The following is a 26,783-nucleotide window of genomic DNA, read 5'->3' on the forward strand; positions in this document are numbered from 1 at the left end:
TAACCTACGCATCTCAGGATACTAAGGGGCAATTTTATGGCATGGCCAATCAACCTAACCTGCACATCTTTGGACTGTAGGAGGAAACCGGACTACCCGGAGGAAACCCACACAGACATGAGGAGAATGTGCAAACTCCACACAGGCAGTGATCTGAGCTGGAAATCGAACCCAGGTCCCTGGAGCAGTAAAGCAGCAGTGCTAACCACTGTGCTACCGTGCCAACCCATAACAGCATTATGGTGAATGCTGTTTGGCAACTTGTAGTTCAGATATCGTAAATGTAGTTTGGAAACATGGGCAATTTTCAGATAATGTATGTTTATTAATTCCACTGTTTACTTGTATAGTCCTGTTTGTGTATTTGTCTTTTCTTTAATTCAATAAGTCGTCTTTATTAATTGTTACCCCATGACTGTGTGGCTTATTCTGATGTGGAGATGCCAGCATTGGACTGGGCTAAACACAGTAAGAAGTCTTACAACACGAGGTTAAAGTCCAACAGATTTATTTGGTAGCAAACATCATTTGCTTTTGGAGTGCTGCTCCTTCGTCAGGTGAGTGAGAGTTCTTTTCACAACCAGGATATATAAAGACACAAACTCAAGTTACAGAATAATGATTGAAATGCGAGTCTTTACAGCTAATCAAGTCTTAAAGGTACAGACAATGTAAGTGGAGAGACCATTCAGCACAAGTTAAAGAGATGTGTATTGTCTCCACACAGGACAGTTAGTGAGATTTTGCAAGCCCAGGCAAGTCATGGGGGTTACAGCTAGTGTGATATGAACCCAAGATCCCAGTTGAGGCCATCCTCATGTGTGCAGAATGTGGCTATCAGTCTGTGCTCAGCAACTCTGTGCTGTTGTGTGTCGTGAAGGCTGCCTTGGAGAATGCTTAACCAAAGATCAGAATGCCCATGGTGTCGTGGTCACTGTTCTCCTGAAGGCTGGGTAGTTTGCTGCAGACAATGGTCTGTTCGAGGTTGTGCAGTTGTTTGAAGGCAAAAAGTGTTGGTGTGGGGATGGCCTTGGCAAGATGTTCGTCTTCATCAATGACATGTTGAAGCCTCCGGAGGTGATGGCTTAGCTTCTCTGCTCCGGGGAAGTACCAAACAACAAAGGCTACTCTGTCCACCATGTCCCATGTTTGTCTTCTGAGGAGGTCGGTGCAGTTTTTCACTGTGGCGCGTTAGAACTGTCAATCGATGAGTCAAGCACCATATCCTGTTCTTATGAGGGCATCTTTCAGCGTCTGGAGGTGTCTGTTGCGATCCTCCTCATCTGAGCAGATCCTCTATATATGGATGGGTTGTCCATAGGGGATGGCTTCTTTAACATGTTTAGGGTGGAAGCTGGAGAAGTGGAGTATCATGAGGTTATCTGTGGGCTTGTGATACAGTGAGGTGCTGAGGTAACTGTCCTTAACGGACATGCGTGTGTCCAAGAATGCAACCGATTCTGGAGAGTAGCCATGGTGAGTCAGATGGTGGGATGGATCATTCCCACAGTTTATTCTCACAGATGGTTTCACATGGCTCCTCACACCATTTCAGAGCAAAAATATACACCCACCATGAACTAGTGTCTCACATTGAAACATTCTTGCAGATAACATCAGCATGGTTTGTGATACTGTCTCAAATGATTGTCTAACTTCTCCTTAAATATATCTATACTATTCATTTCAATCACTCTCTGTAATAGCAAGTTCCACACTCTCTCCACTCTGAGGTACTTCCCTCTTGTCCAGAGCAGGAAAAACCTTGAAACATTTTCTCCTGAGTCACCTACTTCCTGTGGCTGAGGAAATCTGCCCAGAGACAGTGACATACCCTAATATCTCCTTCTATACCTTGAGTGTCATTTTTTCTGTGATTTTCTCTGATTATGTTTGTACAAAAAACCTTGAGACATTTTACTGTATTAAAGTCAATGAATAAATGCAAGTTGTTGTTGTTGAAAGGTTGATGCCTCATTACCACCTCAGTCCCTGCAATCCACAAAGTACTGACCTAGAATACAGATGTGGACATCAATTGGCCTCTAGTGCTCTGTTCCAGTGTAGACCCAGACCATGAATGTTGTGAGATAATGGAGACTATCAAAGCCAAGATAAATTCTGGGTAGCATGGTGGCACAGTGGTTAGGACTACTGCCTCACAGCGCCAGAGACCCCCAGATTCCTGGCTTGGGTGACTGTGCAAGTCTGCACATTTTCTCTGTGCCTGCGTGGGTTTCCTCAAGGTGCTCCAGTTTCCTCCCACATTCCGAAAGATGTGCTTGTTAGGTGCATTGGACCTGCTAAATTTTCCCTTAGTGTACCCAAACAGGCACCAGAGTGTGGCGACTTGGGGATTATCACACTAACTCCATTGCAGTGTTAATGTAAGTCTCCTTGTGAATAAATTAACTTTAAAATCCTGCTGTGGCCAAATGGCCCACCTAACATGGCAATTTGCAAGAGCACGTTAGGATAATTGGACAAGTACAGAAACAGACAGGTTGCAGCCTCAAAAGAATTGGACAGAGATAAACAGACTGAATGCACCGGCTATAGACCACTTCAAGGACAAAGAATGTATTCTGGTCAAACAGTGTTGTTTACCAATCACAGGGGCCTTAACCCCTCATTTGGGAGGAAGGTATGTCACCTACATGCCTCCAGCACCTACAGGCATAGTTGTTGGGTACACCCCCAAAGATCAGTGTGGCAGCGCCTGATTGGACTTCATCAATCGGGGTGATCAAGTCCTGATTAGTTATTGCCAATCAAAAAGGACGCAAAACCAAAGAGATATAAAAGGTGCTGCACAACAGAAGAACCTCTCTCTCCCCCTAACGAACAAACAACAGTGACCATCGCCAGCAATGGCCAACACAAGGAGAGCCACCACACCAAAGGAAGGAAGGAAGAGCAGAGCCAAAGTGTCAAACCAGACTACACAGACAGCAACACGCAGATAAAGGCCAATACCTGCCTGGGTACTTGCCAGTCAAGTGAACTTTAGTATTCTGTAAGTTAACTTAGTATTGATTGGGTGGATGCCTAATAATTGTGCGTGAATAAATATTACTGTACTAACAAGAAGTCTACTTGCAATTCTTTGTCCACCATATAAGGGTGGACTGTGCAGCTCACTGATGAGGAATGGGATTTCGGACTGTAAGTTAACAGTTAATGCTATTGAAGTCCCTTCATTACTATTCCAGGAATGGCTTCATCCCTGGGTGCTTGTGCTGATAGATCAGAAACTAAAAACCATTCTGTCCAGTGAGTATCTGATTGCCTTCTTGGCCAGAGTGACAGTCAGTGACTTGTACCTGATGCCGCTCTAAAAAAATGCTGAGATTCTTTAGGAGCTTCTATACATATTGATATCTTCTTTTGATGATGTTTGGTGATCTGGTCAAAGGCTAAATTGGCCTTGAAGTGATTGGACTGATGGTGGGAAAGGCTGGAGACAGATACTGCTGAGACAGACAATTCCCCTGTGTGAGCACTGGAAGGTAAACAACACACACAATTCTCAGTGAAAGGGAAGCAAGTGAACCAGCTCCATGCCCACGTGGAGATGTCGGTATTTGGCGAGAGGAGGAGCAGGATGATTAGGTGAAACAATCTTGATATGTCACACACTGGAAGGGTTTGTCTCCTGCGTGGGCTCTCTGATGTTCCAGGGAGGTCCAACAACTGTGCAAAGGCTTTATTACAGAACTCACATCGAAAGGGTATCTACCCTATGTGAGGTGTGTTCATGGCTCAGGAGATACTCTGTGTGAAAGCCTTGTCACACAATTCAGACCTAAATGGTTTCTCAGCATTGTGAATCTATTAATACTTCAGGACATCTGAGAAGTTACCAACCTTGTTACCAACATCAAACCTGAAGAGTTTCTCCCTGTATGAATCTTTTGGAATTCAAAGGTCAAAGGTATTACAAAAGCTTTAGTGCAAATCTCACACTTCAGGGGTTATTCCTGGTGGATACTTTGATGCCACAAACGTTTTGATGACCTTGAGAAGGACTTATTGCATTCCTCACATGTGAACGGTTTCTCTTCTGTGTGAATGCGTTGATGTTTACGGAGGTTCGATGAGTCTGAGAATGATTTGTCACACACGTCACATGTGAATGGTTTCTCCCCTGTGTGAATGCGTCGGTGTACAACAAGGGTTGACGACCGTGAGAACAATTTATCACACACATCACACATGAATGGGTTCTCCCCAGTATGAATGCGTTGGTGTTCGAGGAGGGTTGATGATCGCAAAAACGATTTATTGCACACCCCACACAAGAATGGCTTCTCCCCAGTGTGAATGCGTTGGTGTTGAAGGAGTGCCGAAGACCGTGTGAACGACTTGTTGCACACTTCACACTTGAATGGCTTCTCCCCAGTGTGAATGCGCTGGTGTTCAAGGAGAGTCCACGACTGTGAAAATGATTTTTTGCACACCTCACACTTGAATGGCTTCTCCCCGGTATGAATGTGTTGGTGAGTCACGAGTGTTGCTAACATCGCGAAGGCTTGGTCACACACCTCACATTTGAATGGTTTCTTCCCAGTATGAAGGTATTGGTGTTTGCGGAGATTTGATGGATATGAGAATGATGCATTACAGACTTCACATATGTATGGTTTCTTCCCAGTGTGAATGCGTTGGTGTGCATGGAGATTTGATGACTGAGAGAATGATTTGCTGCATACATTGCAAATGAACGGTTTCTCCCCTGTATGAACGCGTTGGTGTACACGGAGGGTCGATAACTGTGCAAATGATTTATTACACACCTGGCACATGAAGGATTTCTCCCCTGTGTGAATCTTCTGATGTGACAGGAGATGGGAGGATTGGGTGAAAAACATTTCACAAATTTCACACCTGAAGGGTTTTTCTCCTGTGTGAATCCGCTGATGTATCAGAAGCCTTGTGGATGTCATAAAGGTTTTATTGCAAACCTCACAGTTGAAAGGTTTCACTTCCATTTGGTTGCCCGTGAGAAGAGTTCTCCAACAGACGCATTATGCATGTTAGGGATGTCACATACCTCACATGCAAACAAACTTCCACCTGCAGCAGAGGTTCATGCCTTCATGAGGCTTGATGAATGATGAAGCCTTTCAGTACATTTCGAAGTCCACACTTTTCATTTCTCACCTTGACCGATCGCCCACAGCCGAACCTCCAGAAAGGTTGGTTCTGGTGGAAGGTTTCACACCACTGACCAGTTTCAGATCTGATGATGTGTCAAAGCACCCCTGACCTGGCCAATTTCTAGGTGGTTTCACTGCCAAACCTTCTTTGTGTTGAGCATGCTGAGAAGGGACTGGCTGTCTTTCCACAGTTGTGCAGTTGTTCTTTGGGTGATGGTCAGGATCTATCTGCAGTGTCTATCCTCTCTGTATTCTCTGGTGTAGTTTGGTGCAATCCTTCTGTAAAACAGGAAAAGGAAACATAATTTTCTCCAATTCCTTCCCTCCTTTGTTGAAAGGTTTGACTCCAGAGTTAGAGACTTTTCCACAGTGAGTGCTTAACTGATAGCCCCTTGAGTGGGAAATCAGATGCTAGTCCTTTATTTTGCCTCACTTGACTGTCACCCTCTGTTTCCACTAGAACACTGGACAGTGATTAGGAGCAGACAACATGGCTACTTTATTTACTCACCCAGATCCTATCTTCCCAGGGACTGTGAGGCAAAGGGAAAAGCAGTGGGGCGGAGTGTAAAATGGGCTATCAATTCAGGAGAAAAGTTAATTCAATAGGGAAAATGGAATTCCTCCCTGTTTTGCAAAATTATTTGAAGAAAACACACTGGCCTAGAAGTGAAGGAAAATGTTGCTTCAGTGTAGCTGAAGGGTTCTGGTTTATCCTGGGAAATTAGATACACTGCACTCACTCAGACTGCACATCCCAAATTCAGCTATCAGTCACAGCACTGGGCAAAACTATCAAATCCAAGCTCAGGCCTGGAAGGGCCAAGATAATTTTTTAAAGAAAGCATTCAAAGACATTTAATGATGGGTATTAAGGCCAAATTGTTACGGTGCTATATTAACCAGACTGGGATATTTTAAATCCAACCACAGAAAGTTACAAACATGGAATTACAGTGTGGAAACAGGCCACTCAACCCAATTGGTCCATGCTGATGTTAATGCTTTCCACAAGCTTCCTCTCACCCATCTCCATCTCAGCCTATTAAAATATCGTTCTGTTCCTTACTCCTCATGTACTTACCTAGATTCACCTTAAAGACATCTATGTTATTCACCTCAACCACTCCTTCTTGTGAAACTGAAATTAATACATTTAGGAACTTGTGGAATTGAATCAAGCATGAAAACTTTCAGTTTGTCTTAAAAAATATAAATATTGTCCTTCAGTAAAGGGAGCCTGCTACAACTGCCTGGTCTGGTCGTCATGTGATTCTAGTCCCAAACATGGCTGACTTTAAACCGCCCTCTGAACTGACACAGTAAGCAATGATAAACAATCAGTACAAAGTCCAACAATAAGAGGAAAATCAGACAGATCTGAACACTCCTGGCATCATGTCAGAATAAGATTAAGGTGATCTCAGCCCAGTGAAATCTGTAAAGTCTCTCTTACCAAGGTCACAGGACAAATTCCCCAAGTCAGGAATGCAGGGACCCTCCAGTGTCCCTGGCTCCTTCATGAGCAAGAAGCAGCTCCTGTTAGACTGCTTCATGGCTCTGGAGCTGCAGATGGATTCACTTTGTAGCATCAGCGATGCTGAGGAAGGTCGTGGATAGCATGTTCAGTGAGTTAGTCACACTGCAGATCAAAATTACTGAGGGAGATAGGGAATGAGTGACTACCAGACAGGGGAAGAGTAGGCAGTATAGGGGTCCCTTGCGGTCATTTTCCTCCAAAATGGATATGTTATTTTGGATACTATTGGGGGAGATGGCTTGGGAAGTTGTACGAATGAAGTAGTGGCATGATGGGAAAATTGGTCAAGTATCTGGTACAAAATAAGGAAAGCTGATCAAGCTATTTCAAAATACCAGGCCCCTGTAAGACTTAATAAGACTGACTCCGCATAACTTAAGACATGAATAAGACTGGAGAAGGTCAAGACCTGATAAGGCTAACGCCGCATGACTTAGGGCTGTATGAGTACGACAAGGTAAGGTCAGGTTGAAGGAGTCATCGACCTTCCTCTGTTCTATCAAAGGACAAGATAAAGGTCTGACTGAAGAGACAAAGAGTTCTAGGAGGTCTGCAGGTTATACCATGATTTATGACACTGCTTACGATATCTCTATTTGATCAAATTCCTGAATAAGCTCTGGTCATGCAAACTGATAATGATTATGTATAAATACTGAATTGATTCTTTGCGTAAGCACAGACTTGAGGAAGAATTAGCAAGTCATAACAACAGCTCTCTGAACTCAAGTTTTTGCCAATACTACATGCAGTCTATCGGAAAGAAAGACAAGTTATTTTGTAGGAACGAACTTTGTTGAGTCTTTCTACCACAGTCAAGATGCAGGAAAATTTCCACTTCAACAGGCTCATCAGGAGAAGGTGGCAGCAGACAGGTTCATGGCACTGTGGCTGGTTCTGCTGCGCAGGAGGGCAGGAAAAAGAGTGGCAGAGCTATAGTGATAGGGGACTCAATTGTAAGGGGAATAGACATGTGTTTCTGCGGATGCAAATGAGTCTCCAGGATGGTATGTTACCTCCCTGAGGCAAGGATCAGGGATGTCTTAGAGGGGGAGGGTGAACAGCCAGCTGTCATGGTGCATATATGCACCAACGATACAAGTTAAAAGAAAGGAATGATGTCCTACAAGCTCAGTTTGGGGAGTTAGGAGTTTAACTAAAAAGTAGGACCTCAAAGATTAGAATCTCAGGATTGCAACCAGTGCCACCTGCTAGTCAGTGTAGGAGTGTCAGGATAGCCAAGATGAATATGTGGTTTAAGAGATGGTGCAAGAGGGAGGGATTCCAATGGTGCAGCATTGTGGCACAGTGGTTAGCACTGTTACCTCACAGCAAAAAGTCTGACAACACCAGGTTTAAGTCCAACCGATTTATTTGATAGGAAATTCACAAGCTTTTGGGGTTTGTTCCTTCGTCAGGTCCCTTCATCATTCACCTGACAAAGGGACAAACCCCGAAAGCTTGTGAGTTTACTATCAAATAAATCGGTTGGACTTAAACCTGGTGTTGTCAGACTTTTTACTGTGTTTACCACAGTCCAACGCCAGCATATCCACATCATCACCTCACAGTGCCAGGGACCCGGGTTCGATTCCCGATTTGGGTCACTGTGTGGAGTTTGCACTTTTTTCCCCGTATCTGCGTGGGTTTACTCCGGGAGCTCCACTTTCCTCCCACAATCCAAAAGGTATACTGGATAGATGAATTGCACATGCTAAACTGTCCCTTAGTGTCAGAGGGACTAAAGAACAAAGAATAAAAAAAATTACAGCACTAGAACAGGCCCTCCGGCCCTCCAAGCCTGCACTGACCACGCTGCCCGACTTAACTAAAACCCCCTACCTTTCTGGGGATCATATCCCTCTATTCCCATCCTACAAATGTACTTGTCAAGGCGCCCCTTAAAAGTCACTACCGTATCCGCTTCCACCACGTCTCCTGGCAACGAGTTCCAGATACCCACTACCCTCTGTGTAAAACATCTGCCTCATACATCTCCTTTAAACCTTGCCCCTTTAAACATAGAACATAAAACATAGAACACTACAGCACAAACAGACCCTTCGGCCTACAAGTTGTGTCGATCATATCCCTACCTACCAGGCCTATCTATAACCCTCAATCCCATTAAATCCCACGTACTCATCCAGAAGTCTCTTAAAAGACCCCAATGAGTTCGCCTCCACCACCACCGATGGCAGCCGATTCCACTCACTCACCGCCCTCTGAGTGAAAAACTTACCCCTGACATCTCCTCTGTACCTACTCCCCAGCACCTTAAACCTGTGTCCTCTCGTAGCGACCATTTTAGCCCTGGGAAATAGCCTCCGAGAATCCACCCTATCTATACCTCTCAACATCTTATAAACCTCTATCAGTTCGCCTCTCATCCTTCATCTCTCCATCTCTCCAGGGAGAAAAGACCTAGCTCTCTCAACCTATCCTCATACGGCATGCCACCCAATCCAGGCAACATCCTTGTAAATCCCTCGATTAATGAAGGCTAGTACACCATACGCCTTCTTGACCACATCCTCCACTTGCGAGGCTGATTTAAGAGTCCTGTGGACCCGGACCCCAAGTTCCTTCTGATCCACCACACTGCTAAGAGTCCTACCCTTGATATTATAGTCCCTCATCCCATTGGACCTGCCAAAATGGACCACTACACATTTATCTGCGTTGAAGTCCATCTGCCACTTCTCCGCCCAGTCTTGCATCCTATCTATGTCTCACTGCAACTTCTGACATCGTTCCAGACTATCCACAACACCACCAACCTTCGTGTCGTTGACAAACTTACCAACCCATCCCTCCACTTCCTCATCCAGGTCATTTATGAAAATGACAAACAGCAAGGGTCCTGGGGCACTCCACTGGTGACCGACCTCCATGCAGAAAAAGACCCATACACAACAGCTCTCTGCCTTCTGCAGGCAAGCCAGCTCTGGATCCACAAGGCAATAGCCCCTTAGATCCCATGCCCTCTCACTTTTTCAAGAAGTCTTGCATGGGGGACCTTATCAAATGCCTTGCTGAAGTCCACATGAACCATATCCACCACTCTTCCTTCGTCAATGTGTTTAGTCACATTTTCAAAGAACTCAACTAGGCTCGTAAGGCACGACCTGCCCTTTACAAAGCTACACTGACTACTCTGGATCATACTAAACTCTAAATGTTCATAAATCCTGTCCCTCAGTATCCTCGCCATCAACTTACCAACCACTGAGGTCAGAATCACTAGTCGGTAATTTCCTGGGCTATCCCTGTTCCCTTTCTTAAAAATAGGAACCACATCGGCAATCCTCCAATCCTCCCGAACCTCTCCTGTCTCCATTGATGATGCAAAGATCATCGCCAGAGGCTCGGCAATCTCTTCCCTCACCTCCCACAGTAACCTGGGGTACATCCCATCCGGTCCTGGTGACTTATCTATCTTGATGCAATTTAAAAGTTCCAACACATCCTCTTTCTTAATGTCCACATACTCAATCTTTTCAGTCCGCCACAAACCTCCTGTACAACCTCCCAGAAAATTTTCCACCGTGAATACCAAGGCATAAGTATTCATTAAGTACCTCTGCCATTTCTTCCGGTTCTGCACAGACTTTTCCCCCTTCACCTTTATGGGTCCTATTCCTTCACATCTCATCCTTTTACTCTTCACATATTTGTAGAACGCCTTGGGGTTCTCCTTAATCTTACCTGCCAAGGCCTTCTCATGACCCCTTCTGGCTCTCCTAATTTCCTTTTTAAGATCCTTCATACAACCCGTATACTCCTCTAGATCCTTAACATCTCTTAGCTCTCTGAACCTTCTGTACACCTTTCTTTTCTTTCTGGCTAGGTTCATCACAACCTTCGTGCACCACAGTTGCCACGACCTACCAACACCTCCATCTGATCGGAACGTTGTCGTGCAGAGCTCCAGACAAACATTCCTTGAAAATCCACCACCTTCCTTCAGTACTTTTCCCCCAAGAACACCTCCTTCCAGTTTACTCATCTAATTTCCCACCTGATGGCTTCATATTTCCCCTTACTCCAGATAAACACCTTCTTAGCCTTCCTGATCCTATCTCTTTCCAATACCACCATGAAGGAGATAGAATTATGATCACTATCCCCAAGATGCGGTCCCACCGAGAGATCTGACACCTGTCCAGGTTTGTTAGCCAGAACCAGATCAAGTACAGCCTCTCCTCTCGTAGGTTTATCCATGTACTGTGTCAGGAAACCCTCCTGAACACACCTAACAAACTCCTCCCCATCCAAACCCCTTACCCTAGGGATATTCCAGTCGATGTTTGGGAAATTAAAGTCTCCCATCACAACAGCTCTGTTATTACTACATCTCTCTAGAATCTGTTTCCCTATCTGCACCTCAACTTCCCTGTCACTATTGGGCAGCCTATAGAAAACACCCAGCAAAGTTACCAACCCCTTGCTGTTCCTAACGTCCACCCACAGAGACTCCGTAGACAGTCCCTCCACGGCGTCCACCTTCTCTACAGCCGTGACACTATCCCTGATCAACAGTGCCATTCCACCCCCTCTTTTGCCTCCCTCCCTGTCCTTCCTGAAACCTAGGCCCCTTAGTAATTGACTCTTCCACTCTGGGAGAAAGCTTCTGACTATCCACTCTGTCCATGCCTCTCATAATCTTGTAGACTTCTAACAGGTCTCCCCTCAACCTCCGTCGCTCCAATGAGAAAAAAAAAACAAGTTTCTCCAACCTCTCCTCGTAGCTCATACCCTCATACCAGGCAACATCCTGGTAAATCTTTTCTGTACCCTCTCCAAAGCCTCCACATCCTTCTGGTAGTGTGGCGACCAGAATTAAACACTATATTCCAAGTGCAACCTAACAAAAGGTTCTATAAAGCTGCAACATGACTTGCCAATTTTTAAACTCAATACCCCAGCCAATGAAGGCAAGCACGCCATATGCCTTCTTGACTACCTTCTCCACCTGCATTGCCACTTTCAGTAACCTATGTATCTGTACACCCATCTCCCTTTGCCTATCAATACTCTTAAGGATTCTGCCTTTTATTGTCTTTTCCTAGCTGTATTAGACCTTCCAAAATGCATTACTTCACATTTGTCCAGATTAAACTCCATCTGCCATCTCTCCGCCTAAGTCTCCAGCTGATCTAAATATATCCTGCTGTATCCTCTGATGGTCCTCATTGCTATCCACAAATCCACCAACATTTGTGTCGTCAGCAAACTTACTAATCAAACCAGTTACATTTTCCTCCAAATCATTTATATGTATTACAAACAGCAAAGGTCCCAGCACTGATCCCTGAGGAACACCATTTGTCACAGCCCTCCATTCAGAAATGCATCCTTCCATTGCTACTCTCCGTCTTCTTTGACCGAGCCAGTTTTGTATCAACTTTGCCAACTCATCTCTGATCCCATGCAACTTCACCTTCTGCACCAGTCTGCCATGAGGGACCTTGTCAAAGGCCTTACTGAAGTCCATGCAGACAACATCCACTACCCTACCTTCCCCAATCATCTTCGTCACTTCCTCAAAAAACTCAATCAAGTTTGTGAGACATGACCTCACCTTCACAAAACTATGTTGCCTCTCACTAATACGTCCACTTATTTCCAAGTGGGAATAAATCCTGTCTCGAAAATTCCTCTCCAATAATTTCCCTACCACTGATGTAAGGCTTACCGGTGCTTAATTACCTGGATTATTCTTGCTCCTTTCTTAAACAAAGGAACAACGCTGTTTATTCTCCAATCCTCTGGCACTTCCCCTGAAGTCATGATGTGGAGATGCCAGCATTGGACTGGGGTAAACCCAGTAAGAAGTCTCACAACACCAGGTTAAAGTCCAACAGGTTTATTTGTTAGCAAAAGCCACTAGCTTTCGGAGTGCTGTCCCTTCGTCAGGTGAGTGGGGGTTCTATTCACAAACAGGTCATATAAAGACACAAACTCAATTTACAAAGTAATGGTTGGAATGCAAGTCTTTACAGGTAATCATGTCTTCAAGATACAGACAATGTGAGTGGAGAGAGCATTAAAGAGTTAAAGAGATGTGTACTGTCTCGAGACAGGACAGTTAATGAGATTTTGCAAGTCCAGGCAAGTTGTGGAGGTTACAGATAGTGTCATATGAATCCAAGATCCCGGTTGAGGCCGTCCTCATGTGTGTGGCTATCAGTCTCTGCTCAGTGACTCTGCGCTGTCATGTATCATTAAGGCTACCTTGGAGAATGCTTACCTGAAGATCAGAGGCCCAATGCCCGCGACCGCTGAAGTTTTCCCCAACAGGAAAAGAACACTCCTACCTGGTGATTGTCGAGTGGTGTTCATTCATCCGTTGTCTTCGCATCTGCATGGTCTCCCAATGTACCATGCCTTGGGACATCCTTTCCTGAAGCATATCAGGTAGACAATGGTGGATGGTGTTCTCACATGAGATAATGGCATCCGTGTCAATGATCCGGTATGTCTTGCAGAGGTTGCTGTGGCAGTGTTGTGTGGTGTCGTGGTCAATGTTCTCCTGAAGGCTGGGTAGTTTGCTGCGGACAATGGTCTGTTTAAGGTTGTGCGGTTGTTTGAAGGCAAGAAGTGGGGGCGTGGGGATGGCCTTGATGAAATGTTCGTCTCCATCAATGACACGTTGAAGGCTCCAGAGAAGATGTCGTAGCTTCTCCACTGCAGGGAAGTACTGGATGACGAAGGGTACTCTGTTCACCGTGTCCCGTGTTTGTCTTGAGGAGGTTGGTGTGTTTTTCGCTGTGGCGCATCAGAACTGCCGATTGATGAGTCGAGCGCCATATCCTGTTCAGCATCCGGAGGTGTCTGTTGCGATCCTCCTCATCCGAGCAGATCCTACATGTATGGAGGGCTTGTCTGTAGGGGATGGCTTCTTTAAAGTGTTTGGGGTGGAAGCCGGAGAAGTGCAACATGGTGAGGTTATCCGTGGGCTTGTGGTACAGTGAAGACCAAACAGACCACTGTCCGCAGCAAACTACCCAGCCTTCAGGAGAACAATGACCACGACATCATACAACACTGCCACAGCAAACTCTGCAAAACGTGCCGGATCATCGACGCAGATGCCATCATCTCACCTGAGAACACCATCCACATACTCGGCCAACGTTGGCTACCTGATACGTTGCAGGAAAGGATGTCCCGAGGCATGGTACATTGGGAGATGATGCAGATGCTACGACAATGGATGAATGAACACCGCTTGACAATCACCAGACAAGAGTGTTCTTTTCCTGTTGGGGAACACTTCAGTGGTCACAGGCATTCGGCATCTGATCTTTGGATAAGCGTTCTCCAAGGCGGCCTTCATGATACACAACAGTGCAGAGTCGCTGAGCACAGACTGATAGCCAAGTTCCGCACACGAGGATGGCCTCTACCGGGAGCTTGGGTTCATGTCACACTATCTGTAACCCCCATGACTTGCTTGGATTTGTAAAATCTCACTAACTGTTCTGTCTGGAGACAACACACATCTCTTTAACCTGTGCTTAATGCTCTCTCCACTCACATTGTCTGTACCTTCAAGACTTGATTACCTGTAAAGACACGCACTCCAATCATTATTTTGTAAATTGAGTTTGTGTCTTTACATATCCTGTTTGTGAATAGAACTCTCACTCACCTAACAAAACGGCAGCATTTCGAAAGCTGGTGGCTTTTGCTACCAAATAAACCTGTTGGACTTTAACCTGGTGTTGTGAGACTTCTTACTGTGATCACCCCTGTAGCCAGTGAGAATACAAAGATTTCTCTTAAGGCCCCAGCAATTTCCCCTCTTGCATCTCTCGTATTCTGGGGTATATCCCATCAGGCCCTGGGGACTTGTCTACCTTAATGTTTCTCAAGAACACCAATACCTCATCCTTTTTGATTTCAACATGACTCAAACTATCTACACATCCTTTCCCAGACTCATCATCCACCAAGTCCTTCCCTTTGGTGAATACTGATGCAAAGTACTCATTTAATACCTCGCCTATTTCATCTGGCTCCACGCATAGATTCCCTCCCTTGTCCTCAAGTTGGCCAACCCTCTCCCTGGCTACCCTCTTGCTCTTTATATATGCATAAAATGCTTTGGGATTCTCCTTGATCCTGCTGGCCAATGCTTTTTCATGACTTCTTTTAGCCCTCCTTACCCCTTGCTTAAGTTTCTTTCTACTTTCCTTGTATTCCACATTTGCTTTGTGTGTTCCCAGCCTCCTAGGTTTGACAAATGCTTCCTTTTTCTCTGACTAGGCTCACAATATCTCTCCTTAACCAAGGTTCCCAAAATTTGCCATACTTATCCTTTATCCTTACAGGATTGTGCTGGTCCTGATTCCCTATTAACTTACACTTGAAAGCTCCCACATGCTAGATGTTGATTTGCTCTCAAACATCTGCCCCCATCTACATTCTTCACTTCTTACCTAATATTGTAGTAATTAGCCTTCTCCCAATTTAGCACCTTAACTTGAAGACTTCACTTATCTTTATCCAACAGTACCTTAAAGCTTACTGAATTGTGGTCACTTGTTCCCAAACTGCTCCCCTACTGAAACATGGACCACCTAGCTGGGCTCACTCCCCAATACCAAGTCCAGCATGGCCCCTACTTGGACTTTCTACATACTGTTTCAGGAAGCCCTCCTGGATGCTCCTTACAAATTCTGCCCCATACACGCCCCTTGTACTAAGTGAGTTCCAGTCAATATAGGGGAAATTAAAATCTCCCACCACAACAACCCTGTTACTTTTACATCTTGCCAAAATCTGCCTACATATCTGTTCCCCAATCCCGCACTGACAGATGGGTAGCCTATAGTAAACCTCCAACATTGTGACTACACCTTTCCTATTCATGAGCTCAATCCATATTGCCTCGCTGGATGAGCCCTCCAAGGTGTCCTTCTGGAGTACAGCTGTACAACTGACTAGCTAGGGTAAATGCATGAGGTTGTGCGGGTAGGGCCTGGGTGGGACTGTGATCTGTGCAGAGTCGATAGGCTGAATGGCCTCCTTTTGCACTATAGGGATTCTATGATTCTGTAACCAGTTCTGGGGTGGTGGGGTTCGTACAATTTGGATAGTCTGCACCTGGGCAGGACTGGAACTAATGTCCTAGCGGAACATTATTGGGAGGGTTTAAAGTAATGTGGCGGGGGAATGGAAACTGATGCAGGAAGTCAAAGGGAAGTAAAGACTTAAACAAAAGGCAGTAACGGGAAAAGTGAAAGGCTGAGAAACCAAAAACCTTAAGGGGCCACAGTGCAGAGTACAGAGAGTGCGGAGAACTCAGTGAATGAGTTCAGTGAAATAAAACACTCGGAAGGTGTACAAAACATGACCGGACAGATGACCTGAGAAAGCAGGGCAGAGAACAGGGGAAGTCTTAATTAAACTGTATTTATTTCAATGCAAGAGGCCTGACAGGCAAGGCAGATGAATTCAGGGCATGGATGGGCACATGAGACTGGGATATTAAAGCTATTATTGAAACATAGCTAAGGGAGAAGCAGGACTGGCAGCTCAATGTTTCACGGTACAGATGCAATAGGAAAGATAGAACAGGAATTAAAAGAGGAGAGGAATTGCATTTTTGATTAGGGAGAACTTCATGGCAGAACTGAAAAGGGACGTATCAAGGGTTCACCCTTAAGTCTGTATGGGTAAAACTGAAAAATAAGAAGGGAGAGATCACTTTGATAGGATTGTACTACAGGCTCCCAAATAGCAGGAAATTGAGGAACAAATATGTAAGAAGATTACAGATAACTACAAGCAAAATAGGCTGGTAATAGTCAGGGACTTTATCCTTCCCAACATTGACTGGGACAGCATAGCATTAGGGGCTTGGAAGGAGGGAAATTTGTTGAGTGTATTCAGGAGGAATTTCTCATTCAGTATGTGGATGGCCCAACTAGAGAGGGGGCAAAACTTGACCTCATCTTGGAAAACAAGGAAGAGCAGGTGACAGAAGTGTTAGTGAGGGACACTTTGGGATCAATGACCATACGAAGAATAGGAGGTTTAGCCCACAAGTTAAAATTGTGATGACGTCAACAAGTTCCATCCCACCATCAGACTCACCATGGACTATTCTCCAGAATCGGTTGCATTCTTGGACACACGATTCTTCATCAAGGACGGTCACCTCAACACTTCACTATACTGCAAGCTCACGGATAACTTCACGATGCTCTATGTCTCCAGCTTCCACTCTAAACACTTTAAAGAAACCACCCTCTATGGACAAGCCCTCCATATATACAGGATCTGCTCAGATGAGGAGGATTGCAACAGACACCTACAGATGCTGAAAATTGCCCTCACAAGAACAGGATATGGTGCTCGACTCATCAGTCGACAGTTCTGACATGCCACAGCGAAAAACCGCATTGACCTCCTTAGAAGACAAACACGAGACATGGGGAACTTCGTCATCCAGTACTTCCCCGGAGCAACAAAGCTACAACATCTTCTCCGGAACCTTCAACATGTCATTGAGGAAGATGAACATCCCCACACCCCAACTTCTTGCCTTCAAACAACTGCACAACCTCAAAGCAGACCACTGTCCGCAGCAAACTACCCAGCCTTCAGGAGAACAGTGACCATGACACCACACAACCATGCCACAGCAACCTCTGCAAGATGTGGCAGATCATCGACATGGATGCCATCATTTCAGGTATCTCTTTTGACACCAACCAAATAGACTAACTCAAATTAACTTAGGGACAAATTAAAAGGGGCAGCTCCCCAGAAGGAAGGGAGCAGCCTGAACAAAAAACAGAGTCGAAAGGAAACTTAAAATATCAAATTAAGATGTGATTGTTGGAGTCTATAATACACCCCAGCCACTGCGGTGCCCAGCGGGCGCAGAAGGCGTCAACTGTGCCCGTGGACACCGCATGCTCCCTCTCCAGGGACACCTGGCCATGAATGTAGCCGCGGTAGAGGAGCAGACAGTCGGGATGGACGACCCCGTTGATCGCCCGCTGCCTGGACCTACTGATGGTGTGTCTCGCCAGGCCCAGAAGCAGGTTCACGAGGAGGTTGCATCCCAACCCGCCCCTCTCTGTACCAGGTGCCCATAGATTAGGAGCGTGGGACTGAAGGGCAAACAAACATCAGTAAAAGGTGTTTGAGAAAACCAAAAAGGGCGTGCAATCTATAACATAGAACATAGACATGGTCCACGGACTCCACAAGGCCGCAGAAGGGGCAGTCTTGGGAGCCCGTGAACCAGAAAAACCGACGGTTGTACGGCACCGCTGCATGCAGCACCCTCCACCCTAGGTCCCCAAGATAATTGGGGGAGATCCCTTCGCAGAGGGACCTCCACTGGGGACCTCTGCCGCCCGGTGGCAACAACCAAGGGGTACCCAGGCGACAGGCAAGGACGCGGTAGTGACAGGTGTACAGCAGCAGCCTGCACAGGAAACGCCTCTGCATGGTGGAAAAGGGCATAGAGGACATTTCTGTGAGGCAGCACATGCAGTGGGGCATCTGATCCGGGGTGGGGGGGTGGGGCGAGATCTAGGTTTTGGGCCAATGCGAAATTCCACCCAAGCAGGGGAACGCTCGAGCAGGATCCCACTGTACGCTTGCGCTGCCTCGAGACCGCATGTGCATTCAGGGCTGAACATGACCGTCCTAAGGTCTTGGATGGCTTTGGCAACGTGCCAGACAGCCACCCCCCGCGCGCTCAGCCAGCACGTGGGGGCTCATCCACCGTGCTCCTCCACCATCCAGCACATCCCTGATCCTGGTGACACGGGCGTCCATGGCCCTCCTCTCTGCCAGCCACTTCAAGTTGTAGGGCTGGAAGTGCGGACTCCTGAGCAGCGACTCACGCACAAAAGCCGCTACTCCTGATGGGGGTGAGCTGCATCGCGAGGCAGACTATGGGGAGGTCCTTTTTTATTCTTTTTTCAGTACATACTCTGCGACTCGGCCAACATTGTCTACCTGATATGCTGCAGGAAAGGATGTTCCGCGGCATGGTACATTGGGGAGATCATGCAGATGTTACGGCCACAGATGACTGCACACCAATGGACAACCACCAGGTAGGAGTGTTCTCTTCCTGTTGGGAACACTTCAGCAATCATGGACATTCAGTCTCTGATCTTCGGGTAAGTGTTCTCCAAGGCAGCCTTCATGACACACAACAACGCAGAATCACTGAGCAGAAACTGATATCCAAGTTCCGCACACACAAGAACGGCCTCAACCGGGATCTTAGCTTCATGTCACTTTAAGAACACACGAACTTAAGAAATAAGAGGAGTAGTAGGCCATCTAGCCCTTCGAGCCTGCCCCACCATTCAATAAGATCATGGCTGATCTGAAGTGAATCAGTTCCACTTTCCTGCTTTCTCCCCATAACCCTTAATTCCCTTGTCTATCAGAAATTTATCGACCCGTGACTTAAATATATTCAACGAGGTAGCCTCCACCACTTCAATGGGCAGAGAATTCCAGAGATTCACCACCCTTTGAGTGAAGAAGTTCCTCCTCAACTCTGTTCTAAACTGCCGCTGCCACCCCCCCACCCATTTTGAGGCTGTGAGGGTTTATCTGTAACCCCCACGACTTGCCTGGTCTTGCAAAATCTCACTAACTGTCCTGGCTGGAGGCAATACACATCTCTTTAACCTGTGCTTAGCCCTCTCTCCACTCACATTGTACCTTCAAGACTTGATTACCTGTAAAGATTCACATTCCAACCATTATCTTGTAAATTGAGTTTGTATCTATACATGCCCTGTTTGTGAACACAACTTCCACGTACCTGATGAAGGGGCAGTGCTCTGAAAGCTTGTGCTACCAAATAAACCTGTTGGACTTTAACCTGGTGTTCTGAAACTTCTTACTGAAGTTTTACAAGACATTAGTAGGGCCACATTTGGAATACCACGTGCAGTTCTGGTCACCTTATTACAGAAAGGATATTAAACTGGAAAGACTGCAAGAAAGATTGACTAGGATGCTACTGGGGTGTGATGAAGTGATTTATAAGGGGAGACTGGACTCTTTTCCCTGGAGCATAGGAGCTTATGGGTAAACTAAAAGAGGTCTATAAAGTAACAAGGGATAAAGGTAAGGTAGATAGTCGACATATTTTGCCAAAGGGAAGTCTGAAACTAGAAGCTCAAGGGGAGAGACACAAAAGGTCCAGAGGGGCAATTTTTTCAGAGGGGTGAGTGTCTGGAATGAAATGCCAGAGGTAGTAGAAGAGGTGGGTACAATTTGTCTTTTAAAAAACATTTAGACAGTTAAATGGGTAGAATGGACATAGAGGAATTTGGGCCAAATGCAGGCAATTGGGACTAGCTTAGTGGTAAAAACTGGGTGGCATGGACAAGTTGTGCCAAAGGTCCTGTTTCCATGCTGTAAACCTCAATGATTTGAAACATATCTTAAATTACTGTCAATCAATTATTAATCAATAATAAGTAGAACTAGGAATAAGACTGGTGTTTAATAGTTTACCAGTTAACTCTGCCTATACATAATTTATCTCCAAATATTAAAAACACATTATTGTTTCACCATCTCTTGATTACTACATTTACATTGGTGGGGGGAGAGGGGGAAGAAGTTTGGGGGGGCGGTGTTGGGGAGCTCAAATGACAAGTCCCCAAGTGAGGAACGCTGCTCCAGTGACTGGTCAGGTAGCAGTGATACTTAACTGAGTTGTATCAACCTGGAAACATCTCAGGTTCCTCCCTCCCCATCCTTGGGACTGTTCCGTCCTACTCCATAAAGTCTCTCATGGTTTCAGGTCAAATAATTTCAAGGAAAATTACAACTCCTCTCCCAACTGATTAATGAATATTAATCACCATTAGGGAAGTAGATTAAGGACACATCCCCAATGACTAATGATCCCAATCTAGTCAAGGATTGTAGATAGGTATTATGAAATACAATCTGCATAAATTCTGCTCCTTCACTCACCATCATTAGGTTTTGAGTTCCTTTTGGAACAGCAGTTGCAGCTTCGACAATAGAGCGGATGCGCTTTCTGATTGACTTCTCCCAGACAAGAAACAGCCGCCCACAATTAACATGTCAATCAATGCCGGACTGTGGGCACGTGGCCTGGTGCTACTCAGTCAGTGGCTGAGGAGACCCAGCCCCTGATGCCTTATGGTACTTACAGTTCCGCCGCGCGAACAACGTCCGGGATTTCAAACCACAGAGCGTGAACCGCAGCGGCTGTGACGTGAGCGGAATTAGAGGTGTGCACCTGTAAGTCACAGCCCCGAACATGGGAACCAGGATCGCAGCCGGTTAAACCCTCCCCTCCCCCCTTCACCCCACCATCGCTTCACTGCCCGTCGCTCTGACTGTTCATGATAGGATGCTTGTAGCAGCAGCCGTCCTTAAAACATCAACATTTAACGGAATAAAATGTCCCAGTATTTCACTGAAGTGTTACCAAGCAACATTTGACACCACAAATGGAGAAATTAGGGAAGATAACCAAAAGCTTGGTGATAGATGTAGTTTTTAAATAGTTTATTTGTTGTGTAAAATTGAATCCCTGGCTTTCTAGTCCGCTCAGGCTCGGCAAAATGATGGAGTACAGAGGTGTGACAGAAGGCTCCTGTGGAGCATAAACACCAGCATAGACTAATTGGGCCAAGTGGCCTGGTTCTATAATTTTATGTATGTAACTTTCTGTGATTGGATTTGAACTCAGTCTCTGGATTATTAATATGGCGAATAGCAATTTGGCTGCCATACCTGGACACATTTCTTCAATATCTTTCAATGCCTATTCACACATCTTACTCCTGGTTCTGCTGGGATTTAAAAGAATGAATGGCAAGCAGTGTTAGGCTAGCCAGCTCTCCTGGAATCGATGTGAGTCTCTACGATTCTACCTCTCCTGTTGGCTTTTAAAACCAAACCAACAGATTGTAAAAAGCAAAAGGTCTATGCATCTGCTGCTGGGAAAGGAAAAAACAAATAGATTACATTAAAATCAATTTGGGTTGATAGGGATTATTTCTCTACATTATGTTGGGAAAGACACACATTCTTTAACCAATAGAATTCATCTCTCAGCATTCCCAGCTGCACCACCACCTCATCTCACCCTGACACACAACTCCTCCCACAAACACACTACATCCTCCTCACGCACACACATCCACCACACATATACACAACCACCTTACAATCATGCACATCAAACATACTCAGACTCACACTCACCTCAGCCTCCCACATACCATTCTTGAATCAAATACACTATCTCCCTCCACCTTCACACACATCCATTTCCCCTCACACTCTATTCTAAGATTTCAACAATTGGGTTTGTTAGTCAAACTGAAACCATCTTGTCACATGACCAAGACTTGAACTCTCTGAATTCCTTTAATTAATACACTGTTGGGACTTCTGTCACTATTTGACCTCCAAAGAGAAACATTATTACAGGCAAATAGCCTGTTGCTTCCTAACATCTCACCATCGAGCAAGTGGCAGCAGAAAGAAGACTGTCCCTCTGTTGTGCCTGCCACACAGTCAGTTTTAACCCTTATGCGATGGACAAAGAATTGCGAGTAGACTTATTAGTACAACCAATATTTATTTAAAACACAATCAATAATCATCCACCCAACCAACAATAAGTTATCTTACAGAAAATACTAAAGTTCAAGTCCAATACCGGACCTTGACTTACCTTTGCGTGACTGACAAGTACCCAAGCAGATATTGGCCTTTGTCTGTGCGCTCGTCCTTTGGTCTGATCTGGCACTCTGGTTCAGGTCTTCCTTCCTTCTCAGGTGTGGTGGCTGTCCTTGTGCTGGTCGTTGCTGGCGACAGTCACCGTTGTTATAGCTCGTTCAGTGGATCAATTTACAAAATAATGGTTGGAATGTGAGTCTTTATGTTTGGTTCCCCAACTCTCCCTGTTGGGGAACACTTCAGCGGTCACGGGCATTTGGCCTCTGATTGCGACCTTCATGACACACGACAGCGCAGAGTCGCTGAGCACAGACTGATAGCTAAGTTCTGCACACAAGGACGACCTCACCTGGGATCTTGGGTTCATGTCACACTATCTGTAATCCCCACCACTTGCATGGGCTTGCAAATTCTCACTAACTGCCCTGGCTGGAGACAATACACATCTTTTTAACCTGTGCTTAACCCTCTCTCCACTCACACTGTCTGTAACTTTAAGACTTGATTACCTGTAAAGACTGAACTGAAATCCCACTCACCTGATGAAGGAGCAGCGCTCCAAAAGCTAGTGGCTTTTGCTACCAAATAAACCTGTTGGACTTTAATCTGGTGTTGTGAGACTTCTTACCCTTATAAGCCACCCAAGTTATGTCTGTGTCCAGGCTACAAGCTTCTACTGAGCAATTTAGGTGTGAATTTCTTCTGAAGTCACACAGTGCATGCTCATTTAAGTAAACTGGGTATGGGCATGCAATTACTTCATCAGGTTGCTGACATCTGTCTAGAGTAGTGCTTATGAGTCTCCCTTCTTTCTCCACTGTGTATGGTAGAGTGCTGTCATACTCTATCCAAATATGCTCAGGGATAGTCCCTATATTTTCCACTTCAAAGACCCTCAGTCTACCCCAGTTGTCAGTGACTATTGGGAACCCAAATATCATTTCCAGGGCTTTCCCTGGAGTCCCTCTGCAGTCGTCACTGAATCAAACTTTGGTCAACTGTCACATCTGGCAGCCAAATAACTCGGGGTGTTTCTTACCCATAAATAAGTGTTCCATCTCTTCATCACTAATCCAAGACGGAACCTGTCCACTACGTAATGCTCTAGGTTTTCCCTTACTGTTCGATCATTAACTGTATGCACTACACAAAATCCGATTCTGTTGTCAGGCGTCATCCTCTAATTTTCTCCTGATAATTTGACTGATTGTCTTGGTGTGTCCTTCTAATACAGCTACCAAGTGGCTGCTGGCTGTGTTCCCAGTCTGTTCCCCTTCGGAATCTTGCTGATTGTCCTCACTGATAGAACTTAGTGTCTGTTTAACATGTTGGGTCAGAATCCTAAGTTTATTGTTCAGGTCAGCTAAATCCAGAACGTTGATGGTTGCTACCCCTACCCCCTATACTGTGGCCATGTCATTGACTAACTCCCTCTTGGATCTTTCCTGTCTTTCATCCATTCTTATCTTCCGCTCGAACAGTCTGCGAGTCAAGTGGACATATGATCTTTTAAATTGAGGACAGCACCACTCTGGCAGTTGGATTCCAGCTTTATCCACCACCACAGGTACCAATTCATGGTGGATGTTGTCATAACAAAGTTTTCCCTGTGTGTTTTAGTATCAATCCATTCTGTGGTCCTGGGTGGCTTAAGGACAAATCGAGTAGGATGGGTCTGGGGTTTGTACAGTGCAAAGTTCCCCTCTGAGTGTCCTGGAGCACCACTGCCCGAGCTCTAATCCTTTTACTGAGCTGTTGGCCAGACATTTAATTTCAGGGCACCCCACCAATCCCCTGCTACGGTGACATTCAGATAACATTCTGTTGAACTGCCATTTAGTTTTGTGTATATCAGCTGCTGGTTGTTACACCCAAACATTATACTCTTATCGGGATGCACCCATAACACATCCTCCTCACACTCCCCTGCATCAGGTGGGGCAAACCATAAATAACCAGGATATCACAAGTTCATCTTGCTTGGCATGTCCTGTGGTGCTTATCCCAATGATGAGTCCGATGAGGTTGCATCTCTGTCGTCGTCTGTCGTTGTCCTGAGGAGATCAATGCGATTTCTGCTGTTATCGCATCCAGTATTTGATGTGTACACATATGTTTAAACTGTGCGTCCCCCCTCCCACTTTTTTTTGAACACCATCGACAATGGTGTGATCAGGAGGACCTGGGTATATCAATTGTGTCTTGCATGTCGTAGTTTTTATTCTAATTGTGAACCACTACCGAGCACATTTTTGTTCAGATCGATAAATGAACGACTTGAGGGATGGTCGGAAAAGAGCTTGTTTTACTGGCCAGCAAAGTCAAGGCAGCCTGCTTTATTCTAGCAGCAGTCACCATTAGCCTTAGGGATTCGAATAGCACTGGAGTCAGTCTGTAATGACCTGAAGAGTGTCTTGGGGTTTGAAGGCAGAACGCATTTAAAATTTAGCACAAGTGCCTCTAAGAGCTGAGAATGTAGCCCAGTCACCTTGACGATTTTAAAAATTTAACACAGTCGCCTCAATGTTAAAATTTAGCATAGCTGCCTCAAAGATTTGCACAGATTTGCCTTAATGATGTCTTAATTAGAGAAAGGTGGCAAAACAGCATGGCGTCTGATTGTACAAATAACTCGGTTAATCGTACTAACAGTATACAAATGGTATGGGAAATGAGTCGGCTGTACTTAACTGTGGACATTTTTACTGTTGGTCGGTCATGGTGGACTGGCAGTTTGTGGGTTTCTTTAAGTGGGTGCTTCCATCAGAGATTCTTGTACCTTGCATTGTCTGTACTGCAGGGTGAATTTCATCATTTGGAGCACCTTAAGATTCCTTCATTCAGCATTTCTGTTAACAAATTGCCCACAGAGACTCATCTTCTGAATCATTTGTCTCATGGGGCTCCATCTCCTCTCCTCTATCTCCTCACCTGACCTCCATACCCGTGGCTGTTCATTGGACTGCACTGTGGGGTCTGGGTTTGGATGAGGGTTCAGGGATCCTTCATCCTCGTCTTCCATTCTAATGTGCTGTTTCCTGCCATTCTATATTCAACGACAAAGGGTAGGGAGTTGATCGGACCTTGGATACGGCTTTGGGCTATGTTCCAGTCCTAATCCCTCCAGATTCTAATGGAAACTTACGGAGTTTATCCTATCGTCCTTGTTAGTAATAATGCATGCACAACAAACACTTTCCTAAAAGTAGTTATTTGTCCAATAAGGAGTTTACAGCTGTTGGCTCTGAGTTTTAAGTAGTTGTTCAATATAGATTCTGTGTGATTTGATATCGAAACAATGAAGTTACTTCTTGTTGATATCCTAGCGGAGTCGCCAATTATTGTGCCTGCCGTACAGTCTGTTTTAACCCTTATGCGATGGACAAAGAATTGTGTGCAGACTTGTTAGTACAACCAACCACCCAAACATCCACCCAATGAACAATGAGTTATCTTAAAGAAAATACTAAAGTTCAAGTCCAATATGAGACCTTGACTTACCTTTGTGTGACTGGCAAGTACCCAAGCAGTTATTGGCCTTTATCTGTGCGCCGATCTCAGTAGTACTCAGTTTAGTCTGGTCCTTTGGTCTGATCTGGCACTCTGGCTCAGGTCTTCCTTCCTTCTCAGGTGTGGTGGCTCTCCTTGTGCTGGTCGTTGCTGGTGACGGTCACCGTTGTTATAGCTCGTTCGTGGGGTCAGAGAGAGAGAGGGATTCTTGGTTGTGCAGCACCCTTTACACCCTGTTGGGTTTCACGCCCCTTTTGGCCATTGCTAATCAATTGATCAGGACTTGATCATCCTATTCGATAGAGTCCAATCAGATGTTGCCATACCAATTTCTGGGTGTGTCCCCAACAGCCATGTCTATAGGTGCGGGGGGCACGTAGGACACACACCTCCCTCCCAAAAAAGGGGTTCCAGTGTCCCTTTGTCTGGTAAACAACCCAGTTTGACCAAGAGTCCCTTTTGTCCTGGAGATGGCCCATATCCTGTGTATTCAGTTGTCTGAGTTGCAGCCTGTTTATCTCTATCTTTTAGGGAGGAGCCTGCTGTTTTAGTTCTTGCCTAATTGTCTCACAGTGCTTTACAAATCGCCATTTTAGTTGGCTCGTTTGGCCACACTCATTTACGCTGTGAACAACCGGAATGTTGGCACTTATTTCTCCAAGATTAATTAAATGCTTCCTTTTGTGGATGTCTCACCTCTGGAAGACTAATAACATTGCAACAGTCAGCCAACTACTATCTGAATGAATATGTTGTTCAACTTCTGATTCTGGACTCAGGTAAAGCTTGTACTTTTATCATTGTCTTGTCCTAAAACCCATTTCTTTCACTTTTCCCTCTTG

At 45.4% G+C, this 26,783-nt stretch overlaps 1 protein-coding gene across 1 annotated transcript; it reads right to left on the reverse strand.

The window, feature by feature from the left end:
* Nucleotides 1-212: 212 nt before the first annotated feature.
* LOC145348112 (uncharacterized) lies at nucleotides 213-20,760 on the reverse strand. The gene is made up of 2 exons (XM_080196257.1): nucleotides 20,686-20,760; nucleotides 213-5,438 (listed from the first exon to the last, which is right to left on the reverse strand). Exon 2 carries the CDS (start codon nucleotides 4,989-4,991, stop codon nucleotides 3,975-3,977), a length of 1,017 nt encoding a protein of 338 aa, XP_080052383.1. The 5' UTR covers nucleotides 4,992-5,438; nucleotides 20,686-20,760; the 3' UTR covers nucleotides 213-3,974.
* Between the last annotated feature and the right edge of the window lie 6,023 nt (nucleotides 20,761-26,783).

Source organism: Carcharhinus amblyrhynchos, chromosome 9, assembly GCF_965287045.1.
Source record: "Carcharhinus amblyrhynchos chromosome 9, sCarAmb.v2.hapA, whole genome shotgun sequence".
NCBI lineage: Eukaryota > Metazoa > Chordata > Chondrichthyes > Carcharhiniformes > Carcharhinidae > Carcharhinus > Carcharhinus amblyrhynchos.